A 12611-nucleotide genomic window follows, 5' to 3' on the forward strand; every position below is an offset into this window, starting at 1 on the left:
AATAAATTTGTTGTTTGGCACGACCGGTTGGGTCATCCCGGATCTATAATGATGCGAAAAATAGTTGAAAATTCATGTGGTCATCAATTGAAGAACCATGAGATTCTTCAGTCCAACAAGTTTTCATGTACATCTTGTTCACAAGGGAAGTTAATAATTCGACCATCACCAATAAAAATTAGAAATGAGTCTATAAATTGTTTAGAACGAATACATGGTGATATTTGTGGGCCAATACACCCACCATGTGGACCATTTAGATATTTTATGATTTTAATTGATGCATCAACCAGATGGTCACATGTTTGTTTGTTGTCAACTCGTAACCAGGCGTTTGCGAGATTGCTAGCTCAACTAATTCGAATAAGAGCTCACTTCCATGATTACCCCATCAAGAAAATACGTCTTGATAATGCTGCTGAATTTTCATCTCAAGCATTTAATGATTATTGTATGTCCATTGGAATTGAAATTGAGCATCCTGTAGCACATGTTCATACACAAAATGGACTTGCAGAATCTTTTATTAAGCATATAAAATTAATTGCAAGGCCACTTCTCATGAGAAGCAAACTTCCAATATCCACTTGGGGACATGCAATTCTACATGCTGCAACATTGATTCGCATCAGGCCAACTAGTTATCATAATTCTTCCCCTTTAAAATTAGTTTTTGGTCAAGAACCTAATATTTCTCATATAAGAATTTTCGGATGTGCGGTATATGTTCCAATTTCCCAACCACACCGCACTAAGATGGGTCCTCAAAGAAAGTTGGGAATATATATTGGATATGAATCTCCATCTATTATAAAGTATCTTGAACCAACAACAGGAGATTTATTTACAGCTCGATTTGCTGATTGTCATTTTGATGAATCAAATTTCCCAACTTTAGGGGGAGATAACATGCAGTTAGGAAAAGAGATCAGTTGGAATGAATTATCATTGTCTCATCTTGATCCTCGAACTAAACAATGTGAACTAGAAGTTCAAAAGATAATTCATTTACAAAGCTTGGCAAATCAATTACCAAATGCATTTACTGATCCTAAAGGTGTGACTAAATCTTATATACCAGCTGCTAATGCTCCAATAAAAATAGATATCCCTGTTGGAAAATCTATTATTGCAAACGAGTCTCAACCGCGCTTGAAGCGTGGTAGACCAGTCGGTTCAAAAGATAAAAATCATCGAATAAAAAAAGGAGCTAAAAATAAAGATGACCCAAGCGAGGAAATAGAAGCTCTAAAAGAGCCTTCAGACATGATTAATATTTCAGCTCTAGAAGAGACTGATCAGGTACCTGAAAATCATGAAAATAAAGAGATCTCGATAAATTATGTCACAAATGGAATACAATGGAACCGACATAAAATCAACGTTGATGATGTTTTTGCATATAATATAGCGCTAAATGTGATAAATGATAACGAGGATCATGAACCAAAGTCTATTAAAGATTGTAGACAAAGTGAGAATTGGCCAAAATGGAAAGATGCAATTGAAGCAGAATTAAACTCTCTTTCCAAAAGAAATGTGTTTGGACCTGTAGTCCGAACACCTGAAGGTGTAAAACCAGTCGGATACAAATGGGTTTTTGTGCGAAAGCGAAATGAGAATGGTGAAATTGCGAGATACAAAGCAAGACTCGTCGCTCAAGGATTCTCTCAGAGACCTGGAATTGATTTTAATGAGACATATTCGCCTGTAGTTGATGCAACTACTTTTCGCTATTTAATTAGCCTTGTAACACATGAAGGGCTAAACTTGCACATGATGGATGTCGTTACAGCTTATTTATATGGCTCACTTGATAGTAATATTTACATGAAACTCCCTGAAGGATTTAATTTGCCTGATGAATATAGTTCAGGATCTCGAGAAAACTACTCCATCAAATTGAACAAGTCCCTTTATGGACTAAAACAATCAGGACGCATGTGGTATAATCGTCTCAGTGAATATTTACTAAAAGAGGGGTTTAAAAATGATTCCATTTGTCCATGTATTTTCATGAAAAGATCGGGAAATGAATTTGCTATAATTGCAGTCTATGTTGATGACATAAATATTATTGGAACTCCCGAGGAACTTCCAAAAGCCATAAATTGCTTAAAGAAAGAATTCGAGATGAAAGACTTGGGAAAAACAAAGTTTTGTCTCGGATTACAAATTGAGCATCTGAATAATGGAATTCTTGTGCATCAAGAAGCTTACATAGCAAAAATGCTAAAACGATTCTATATGGACAAATCACATCCTTTGTCTACTCCAATGGTGGTTAGATCACTAGATGTGAAGAAAGATCCTTTCAGACCTCGAGAAGAGGATGAAGAACTACTTGGTCCTGAAGTACCATATCTCAGTGCAATTGGAGCATTGATGTACCTTGCTAATTATACACGTCCTGATATATCATTTTCTGTCAATCTATTGTCAAGGTATAGTTCTTCACCTACAAAAAGACATTGGAACGGAGTCAAACATATATTTCGTTACCTTAGAGGTACAATGGATATGGGTTTATTTTACCCCAAAGTATCCAAACTAGAATTAATTGGTTATGCAGATGCAGGTTATTTGTCAGATCCTCACAATGGTAGATCGCAAACAGGTTACTTATTTACAAGTGGAAATACAACCATTTCATGGAGATCTGTGAAACAAACCATAACAGCAACATCATCAAATCATGCAGAACTTTTAGCACTTCACGAGGCAAGCAGAGAATGTGTTTGGTTAAGATCCTTGATTCAACTTATACAAAAGAATTGTGGCTTATCTTCCGGAAGAATGAGCGCAACCATCATTTATGAAGATAACACTGCATGCATTGCTCAATTAAAGGAGGGATATATCAAAGGAGACCGAACAAAACATATTTCTCCAAAATTCTTTTTTACACGTGATCTTCAGAAAAGCGGTGATATAAACATTCAACAAATTCGTTCGTGTGACAATCTTGCAGACCTTTTCACGAAGTCACTCCCAAGTAAAGTTTTTGAGAAATTAGTAAAGAAGATTGGTCTTCGTCGTATCAGAGATAATTGTCTAGAAGAGGGGGAGAAATAACTATATCTTGTAATTTTCTCAAAAGGATTTTGTACTCTTTTTCCTTCACTAGAATTTTTTTCCCACTGGGTTTTTACTAGTAAGGTTTTAACGAGGCATATCCTTAATGGACATTCAAGGGGGAGTGTTATGAATAATATGTGATGAATGCCCATTATGGTGTAGGTTTTCTTGTCCCCTACATATGTCCTATAAATAACACTCTCATTTTCATGTAAAGACACACAAGAAAGAAATACTACAACTTACTTTCCTCTTTCTCTCTACTTGTTTTCTTGCTCTTTTAACTTTGTTTTACAACAAATTCTACATTTACTTCTTCTTAGCCTCTAACATGGTCCATAAATAAAATATAATTAAATTAGCCTTTATTAGTGAAAATCCATTTATTTTGATTTGTGCATTTTATGACAACCATTTATTTATCATACTTTTGTTCTCTTTATCATGTGTAGTCGCTTTTAATTGTCATTTTCCCCAATTGCACGCTCGCACATAGGTCAAAGTCAAAATCTCTAAAGTTACTAGCATGTCACATTTCACATTACATTATCAAATCAATTTATCATCATCTTTGTTCCGATCCTTAGCCTCGATTATTTAACGATGTGAGACTATTTTGGTATATCCAGAACCGTAGGGTATCGACCGACGAGCATACGCGGTGTCGTCCGACGAGCATACACTGTGTTGTTTCCTACATACGGCGGGCGTCATTGTTTTAAGAAATTATCCGCTTTAGGGTCAACTCATCACAATTTTGTCCTTTGTAAAAAAGGCGCTCAGCTGGTTGTTATATCTAGAACAATCTTCACACTAATCACTCTAGATCCATAATTCACCAATTTTATTTCTTTCCAAAAAAAATAAATAATAATAAAATAAAAAAAGGATAAGTAGTGGATGCAAATTGCAATCATATCATACACAACTCACAATTCACAAAGATAAGAAAAGTTTTAGATATCTCTGACTCTTAGAGAATCTGCAATGGGCGTGTGCGCTTCTTATCCCGATCGGAAAATCACAGACAAAACAACAAAAGACGGTAATGCGGAAGGCGGTGTCAATTTTCAACCGGAATCTTTCCGACGACCGTCATCGATCATGGTGATGAACATTTCTACAGGTGCAATCAAGGAATATAAACAACCGATTCGTGCAAACGTCGTCGTTTCGGAGAACAGTGATAACAAGAATTGTTACTATCTTTCAAATGCAGAGTCAATGTGTATTGGCACGTGTATGCCACGTGTTCCTGATGAGGAAGAGCTTTTACTTGGACGAATCTACTTCATTGTTCCTCTCTCGTATTCTGATTTTCCGTTATCTGTGTCTTTTCTCTGTGATCTTGCTGTTAAAGTTAGTTCTGCACTTGATCATTTACATCAATAGCAGTAACACTTGTAAGTTAATTTTAATGTTCACCGTTTTAACAGTTGTAAGTTAATTACATGCAAATTTAATTACATACTTTTTTATTGGTTATTATCGGATAAATACTCCTAAATTATAAAAAAATGGCCTAAAAAACCTCCGAATGTCAACGTGTCAATTTTAAAACAATAATCCGATATTCATTCAGCTCATCATACCTCCTGTGTATTTTTCTTCTTCTAATGTGAAATGTGTGTAGTGTGATAGTAGTCATCATCAACATCTTATTTTTTTGACGATATCAACTTATTATGTATTGTCCAATTAAGATCAAATATTTTTTTGGTAAAATATTAAGTTTGATACGTAGACGGATTAATTTTGATCGAACAATTTAAATGCGCCTTTAATATCTTTTACGAAATTGAAGTTAGTGACAAGATAACATTTTCCATTTTTGTTTGGTTTGGATTTACGGGAATCTTTCATAGTGGTGAGATACAAAATGTAGGTTCTTCATTTTCATGTTAAACATCACGTGAGTATTCCTCATCTATCTCAGAGTGCCAAACAAGCTATTAGTAAAATTACGGTAGATTATTGTGATTCTGACATATTTAATATGATATCAAATATATACGTAGTTTCTTTTTTGGCTTTTACCACCAATATTCAGTCAAATGGATCGCCTAATCTAATTCAGGAGGTTAATTATGACATCAAACAGTTTCAGCTTCATTCCAATCGCATTTACGATGATAACATACACTTAGTCTCTTACTTCGAGTTAAGCTCTCGTCGCTATATACTTAGTACTATTTCCAACCACGCAATAACATGGGGATTTTTATTCTTGAAATTTGAAGAAGAAAAAATGGAGTGGAATTGGTTAAAACTTAAAAGTGATGATTTGAAGAAAAAAAATTAAGTCTCACAAGTTCTTACTTAAATATTAGTATGATCTATTCTAGAAAATATTTATCATAGTCTAGATTTTTCCAAAATCTAATCGTGCTTATTAGCCTCAATTAAGACATAAAATTGAATGGAATGGATATGTGTGTGCCAATATGAGTACTCCTAATAATACCACCCCATCCAACACACTGTACACATATCCGAATAAAATTATGGCTAAAACAACTTTAATTAGGCCAGACTTATTAACCAACCAAATTCTAGATTACCAAAATCATTCCTCGAGAAAGTGTCCTTGATTGTGATATTTCAGTAAAAGTCATTGGATTCAGAGATTTGGGAGCATTGATATTGGACATGAATGCAAGCTGTATTGCAATTTACAGAGTGAGGGTAGAGTTTGTGATGTCTACTCTATGCTGACTAGTCAATGGATTTGGCTTCTTTTATTTTTGGTGTTTGATAAGTAATGGATTTGGCTAGTTGGACGATGTGCATGTACACGTAATTAGTCATTAACCATTTACTAATCATAGAATATTTATTTAGCACTCTAGGGTAGATAGGCATGCTGTCATTAAAATATAATCCAAATTTAATTAGTTAATATAAGTTGTTGTCAATTGGCTAACATGAATTGTATAGTTATTAATCCAAAAAAAAGTAAATTAATTGTGTACTCCAGTTGTAGTTTATGAAAGTAAGACTGGAGTTAGCGTGTTGGGCCTAAAAATTAATAGAAAAGATTAATATGACATAGTTCAACTAACAAAAATATAAACACGTTGATCATTTAGGATGTTTAACAGAAGCTATCACTTATGCCGTCGATTACTAAATTGTAATTTAGTTCGATTGACACTCTGGATAGCCTCGAATCACCAAGCTAAATAACGGCCACTTCAATCTAGTTCGATCGATCGACATATAGGAGAGAATATATATTTGGGGTAGTGGCTCTGATTGGACACCAACTGATGCTGTTAAAGCTTTGGGCTGTCGAAGAGAAATATTACACATTTACACTTTATGTGACTAATTATGTGACTAATTCATGTGTATCTGGACAAATGTGTGGACATTATACTCAGATTGTGTGGAAAAGTACTAGAAGAATTGGTTGTGCAAGAGTTGTGTCTGTGTGATGATGATGATGTATTCATGACTTATAATTATGACTATGTTGGGAATTATGTTGGACAGCGACCATATTAATTCAATTGATCATGTAAATATGTACTCCATCCGTATACAAATATAAAATAAAAATATAAGTAACCAAAAAAAATACAAATATAAGAAAAAATTCACTTTTTAGATTTATTGAATATTAAATGTATATGAACTATAAATAGTCCAGATATATCAATTAATGATTCAGTGTTACATCATCATCATATATCTTGGCATAACGACTTAGCATAAATCTAGGAAAAGAAAATAACAGAATATTAATCTTAAAATAACATTAGGAAAAGTTAGTTTATTTGCTCACAAAATCTTGCCTTTTTCCCAATGTGGGTCTTCTTCTATTGGATCTTCGGTGTTAGTTTCACTCTATTCATTGGGCCTTTCTACTTGTGTCGTATGAGTCTCCTCGTCATGATGATCATCATCAACTGGATCGAGTCGAACAGCTAAGATTCTTTCAACTTGATCCAATAAATTATCAGGCTGATTATCATCTTTCTGGGATTGATAGTAGTTCATATAGCTTCTAAAGCATATTGGAGAGCACCTTGGGCCAATTGTTTGGGAAAGAGTTGAATAACTGCAGCCTCGATCTCGGCAGCCTGAATCTGAGTTGTTTCGGTTTCGGAATTAGCAGCAGCAATTTCGGAAGCTATACGAGCAAGTTCATTCCTCGTGTATATTATGCGACGGGATATCTTTCTCGCGGCAAGAGTGTTGATTTCTAAATCAGGTTCCACCTTCTTCTTAAGAAGGAAAACTCGTCTTCCCCACTCAAAATATTTCGATGGTGTCTTCTTCCTAAAAACATTAATAACTCGCCTTCCCAATACCCTCTTCTCTGTCGGTTGGCAATTCTTGCATGAACCCTTCGCCATGCTGATTGTATTGTTGAATATGCAAAATATAAATAAATTTGGTGAATATGAATAATAAGAGTATAACCCTTTTTTTTTTTTCACATTCAATCTCTAGGGTTTATAAGGATTTATATAAGTGTAGGGGTGTGCAAAAAAATTAGTTAACCTAAACTGAATCTTTATTAAAAATAAACAAAAAAAGTAAAAATTGAGAAATGTTGCAAAATAAAAATTAAAAAAAAAAAAAAAACAGTTTTTGATGAAATCCAGCTTACTTTGAGAGTACCACGTACATAAAAAAAAAAATGGTACTCTGATCTGAGGGTGCTCTGTACGCGTACGATCCAATACCAGTACTGTGTCTAAAATGGAGTACCGTTAATCATCAAAAATTGTTTTTTTTTTTTTTAAAGAGTTCTCAATCTCTTTTTTTTTTATTTGTTTATTTTTAATAAAGATTCACTTTAGTTTATAAGTTCTTAATTGAGTAACCCCGTATAAGTTTTTAATTAATTAAAAAGATGCTTTCACTACCAATTTAATTAAAAATCTGAATTTTCCAAGTCCAATACCGTTGCCGCTCTTTCGACGAGTAAACTGAACTGTATTTCTATTTTCCTGCTGTTGCAGCGAACTATTAGTTTTAAAAACAGAATTTTCAGAAAAATAAAGTTATAGATTAGGCCCAAACTTATTTACCAACCAATTTATAGATTACCAAAATCATTCGTCGAGAAAGTATCCTTGATTGTGATATTTCAGTAAAAGCCATTGGATTCAGAGATGTGGAAGCATTGATATTGGACATGACTGCAAGCTGTATTTGCAATTTACAGAGTGAGGGAAGAGTTTGTGATGTCTACTCTATGTTGATTAGTCAATGGATTTGGCTTCTTTTTTTCTTTCTTTTTTTTCTTTTCGATAAGCAATGGATTTGGCTAGTTGGATGTGCATGTACACGTAATTAGTCATAAACCGTTTACTAATAATAGAATATTTATTTAGGACTTTATTTGATCTACGGAACCGTCTAATCTAGTTTGGAGGTCAGTTTTAACATCAAGTAGTTCTTGCCTTCTCCCGATCACAGTTACATGAAATCGAACTATGATTCTCCTGTGAAGTGTAGCGTTAATTATTATTGAATCAACTAACGATTAGTTTACTAAAATATACTCTAAAATATGAGTCTTGTCAATTGGCTAATATGAGTTAGTTGTTAGTTAGTACTAAAAAAAAGTAATATTAATTGTGTAGAGTCTTGTCAATTGGCTAATATGAGTTAGTTGTTAGTTAGTGCTAAAAAAAAGTAACATTAATTGTGTAGCTGTAGTTTATGAAGTAAGACACGAGTTAACATGTTGGCTATCGATTGGTTTTGAGTTGCTTTGGATTCTACCAAACTAGTGTCAGGGTGTATCAATATTCGTATCATTCGATGATTTCGGATTGTCTAGCTTGAAAAAGCCATTATCACTTGCTGCTTGTTGCAGGGAGTAATGGGTACGTGCGCCGCTCTGTGTTGGTGGTCGGTGCATTCACCTTAAGTCATTAGGGACTTATGTTTGTCTTTTAGGATTAAATAGGAGTTTGCTTGTTTCATTGTACTACGTTATCTCTTTGGGTTTGGGGTAAGGCCTAGTCCCGCCTTGTAATTATCTTATTTTCTTTTTTTAATAATAATATGAGTTATAGGTGGAGGACGGTGACGAATAGTAGTTCCAACATAGTTGAAATGCCTATCCCACCTTGACATTTAGATGCTCTTAATTTATAAAAAAAATGAAAGAAAACTAATAAAATAAAAGATTAAAGACAACAGAGAGTAAAACAGATTTCGAGTCATGAAACCCTCACTCACAAAATTTGGCTTCGTCGTTGTTCCATAATCCCTCTCGTAAGCCGCAAGAAACTCCAATGCATTTGTAGTCGCCGCCGAGACAGAAACCAACGGCTATGAAGCCGTAACCGAGGAAGATAAACTTCCCGAGCCCAAGCCGATGGAGCCCAAGGAATATAAAGAAGAACAACACCAAAGGATCATAAGCCCAAACCAATTGCACTGGAAATGATGTTGGGTGGTAGAGTTTACCTCATATTAAAATGAACATATATAATACATATTTTAATTTATTTAATTTTGAACGTAATATGAAATTAATAATTTTATTTTTAATTTAAAAATTTAAGTGATATGAATATTAATTAAAGAAAATATGATAAAATTAATATATTATTAATTTTAAATAAAAATAAATTTTAAATATTAAATAATTCACACTTAATTATTTTTCTCTCGTTCTCATTAGTTAAATATGACTATATATAGTCATGCAAATATATCTTGTAAAGAAATAACACAACAACTATATTCCCATCAATATATCTTGTAAAAAAAATAATATGTCTCTTACTTTTTTACGTATTAAACATGACTCTTTGAATCATACGTATCACGTGAGATTGAATATTATATATGATTAAAATACAAAATAATTGTATATTTTAACCCGTATTGTTTTATTTGATTTTTACGAAACCTCTATTATAACATGTATCTTATTTTTTGACAATATTTATGTATCTATTATTTATCAAATAACTTATTATATTTAAATGTCCAATTTTTAGCCCAACTAACAGAAATGTCAAAATTGTTAGGTCATACGTGATTTCGTCTATTTACCTAAGAAACTTATTGTATTTAAACAATTGCATAAACTTTGCAATAATATGTTATTTTATCAAAATATAATAATTAATTATTTGTTTTTGTTTCTCACTTGTTTTATTTTTATTTTTTTCGCACACGTGCAGAAAAATATGAGACATTGTTGAAAACACACGAATACTACAAATTATTATTTATCTAACTCTTAATGTGCTTCCTAGATTCCTCCGTCTCATTTTATAAGCAAATACTCTCTTATATACTATTATTAAAAATAATCACAAGTGTAAGTAATTGTTGTTCATATAATTATTAACATAAACTATTATAAAAAATTAAACGTCACTCTACATATGATATTGTATTTATTATTAATTTGATAAAAGTATTTCTTTATTTATTATTAATACGATAAAATTGAACTTTTGATTTGACTAAAAAAAATAAGTTTGAATCGTTAGGTGAAAACATGAAAGTCATACCTAAAAACATTGAATCTATAGAGTTTACAATTTAAAACGAGTTTTTAACAACCTTGATTTCAGCAAGATAAACATAAATCATTACACGAGAACATTTACATACAAGGCACAAAATAATTTTTCAAGAGGAGTTGAACGTTAAGTTGCTCAAAAAAAAAAAAACATCAAAAATAGAACGTTAGATTGAATGTTAACTAAGCATCGATAAAAGTGATTTTTTTTACTAAAATGGTGCATTTTTTCAAGTTTTTTACCAAACAAGTATAGTTTTCAAAAAAATTACACATATGGGGTAAATCGCCACTGCAACCAACGACTTCCATTTTCCTAAAAGTAAAATCGCCACTGCAACCAACGACTTCCATTGAGAAATCACTGTGAGATGCATATTATTCAAAATGTCTAAGTAAAAAATATAAAGCAGATTTGAGATAATAAATCACACTTCACAATCGAGTCACCACTCACCACCATCGAACTCTTCCACCTTCCTCTGTTCTTCTTGAGTTTCATTGTTGACAGATGTCACGATCTCTTCTTCCTCAAGCTTCTTCACATCTCCAGCATCAATGCCTTGAGAAATCACCGTGAAGATGCATATTATTGTCAATAGGAGGAGACAACATATTTAAGTAAAAATTAAAAGAAAATTTGAGAGATTCATCACCATCAAACTCTTCTACTATCCTCTGTTCTTGAGTCTGCTCAAAGTCCTGGTTCTCAGCCCCAATATGATTCATTTGGTTACCAGTACTGAAAAAACAACAGGAAAAGAACGTAAGTAAAATCAAAATGAGAAAATAGCAAGAAGAATTGATTGAATAATTTCTGAAACTAACTTCATCTTTCGGTTTGAGTGTGGAGAGAGAGAGAGAGAGAGAGAGAGAGAGAGAGAGAAATGTGTGTGTGTGAGGTTGAATGAGGGAAGAGTGATATGATTATATGAAGATGGAAATTGCGAACGAGTGATATGATGAGCAATCCTGCAAGGCGGGTGTTGTGAAATGACGCTCTGAAATTTGTCAGAGGAGCAACGCCATGTGTCCCAACAAAAATTTAAAATTTAATTATTAATTATTCATTGAAAAAATTCGTGGGAATGAAGAAAGTGTGAGTTTGTTTGTGGCATATAATTATTAATTATTTATTTAAAAAGATTTGTAGGAATGAAGAAAGTGTGAGTGTATTTGTTTGTCGTATACCAATACACAAAACGGAATGGGTTTTATGATGGCATGACACTCCCCAGATGTTGTGTTGATGTGAAGCGAGAACGGACCCTAGGCAGGTACATATCTACTGCCATCTCTAACACACTATATCAATTGTTTGATTATACAAAGAGAAGAGATGAATAAAATATTAGTCCCCTAGTTATTTCTTTTACGTTGTTACAATCTTTTACATTATTATTAGGGTCATGCTAACATATGCCCAAGGGCAAATGTTAAGTACACTTCAAATAACAATTATGTCTTGAACAAAACAATGTTTAACAATTATGTCTATACAAAATTATTATTTATAGTGGACTAACAAGTGTCTTAAGGGTACAAGTTAGCTTTTCCCTTATTATTATTATTATTATTATTATTATTATTATTATTATTATTATTATTATTATTATTATTATTATTATGCGCACATTTACTCTTATCGTCATCCTTTCACTCAATATAATTATGACTTTGTTGGGAATTATGTTGGACAGCGACCATATTAATTCAATTTATCATATAAATATGTATATTGATTATAAATATGACCCTATTAGCAATATATTATGGTCCTAACGAAATCATCACCTTCATAGCTTTGAATGTTTACCAATTTGATATCATATTGGTTTTTCTGCTGAACTTTCTTACGTTGGAGTTTGAATTTGTTGGCCTCACTTTCATTGTGCACACAAGAAGAAAATTTAGGGGAGCTAAACAGAGTTAATTGAGAGAGGTTTTATGGCGGTGTGCGGTTTACGTGTGCACTTTCATGAGAAAATTTGTCGCGTTAAGTTAAAAAACAATGCTCGTTATGCCA

General features: G+C 32.7%; 1 protein-coding gene across 1 annotated transcript; it reads left to right on the forward strand.

Annotated features, from left to right (window-relative positions):
• The first annotated feature begins 4065 nt into the window (after positions 1–4065).
• LOC123904157 lies at positions 4066–4470 on the forward strand. The gene has a single exon (XM_045953850.1). The coding sequence runs from the start codon at positions 4066–4068 to the stop codon at positions 4468–4470; it is 405 nt and encodes a 134-aa protein (XP_045809806.1).
• The last annotated feature ends 8141 nt before the right edge of the window (positions 4471–12611 follow it).

Source organism: Trifolium pratense, linkage group LG2 (assembly GCF_020283565.1).
Source record: "Trifolium pratense cultivar HEN17-A07 linkage group LG2, ARS_RC_1.1, whole genome shotgun sequence".
NCBI lineage: Eukaryota > Viridiplantae > Streptophyta > Magnoliopsida > Fabales > Fabaceae > Trifolium > Trifolium pratense.

Excerpts from the sequence above, each read along its gene's own strand:
- LOC123904157 (XM_045953850.1), top strand. The coding sequence starts at position 4,066 with ATGGGCGTGTGCGCTTCTTATCCCGATCGGAAAATCACAGACAAAACA.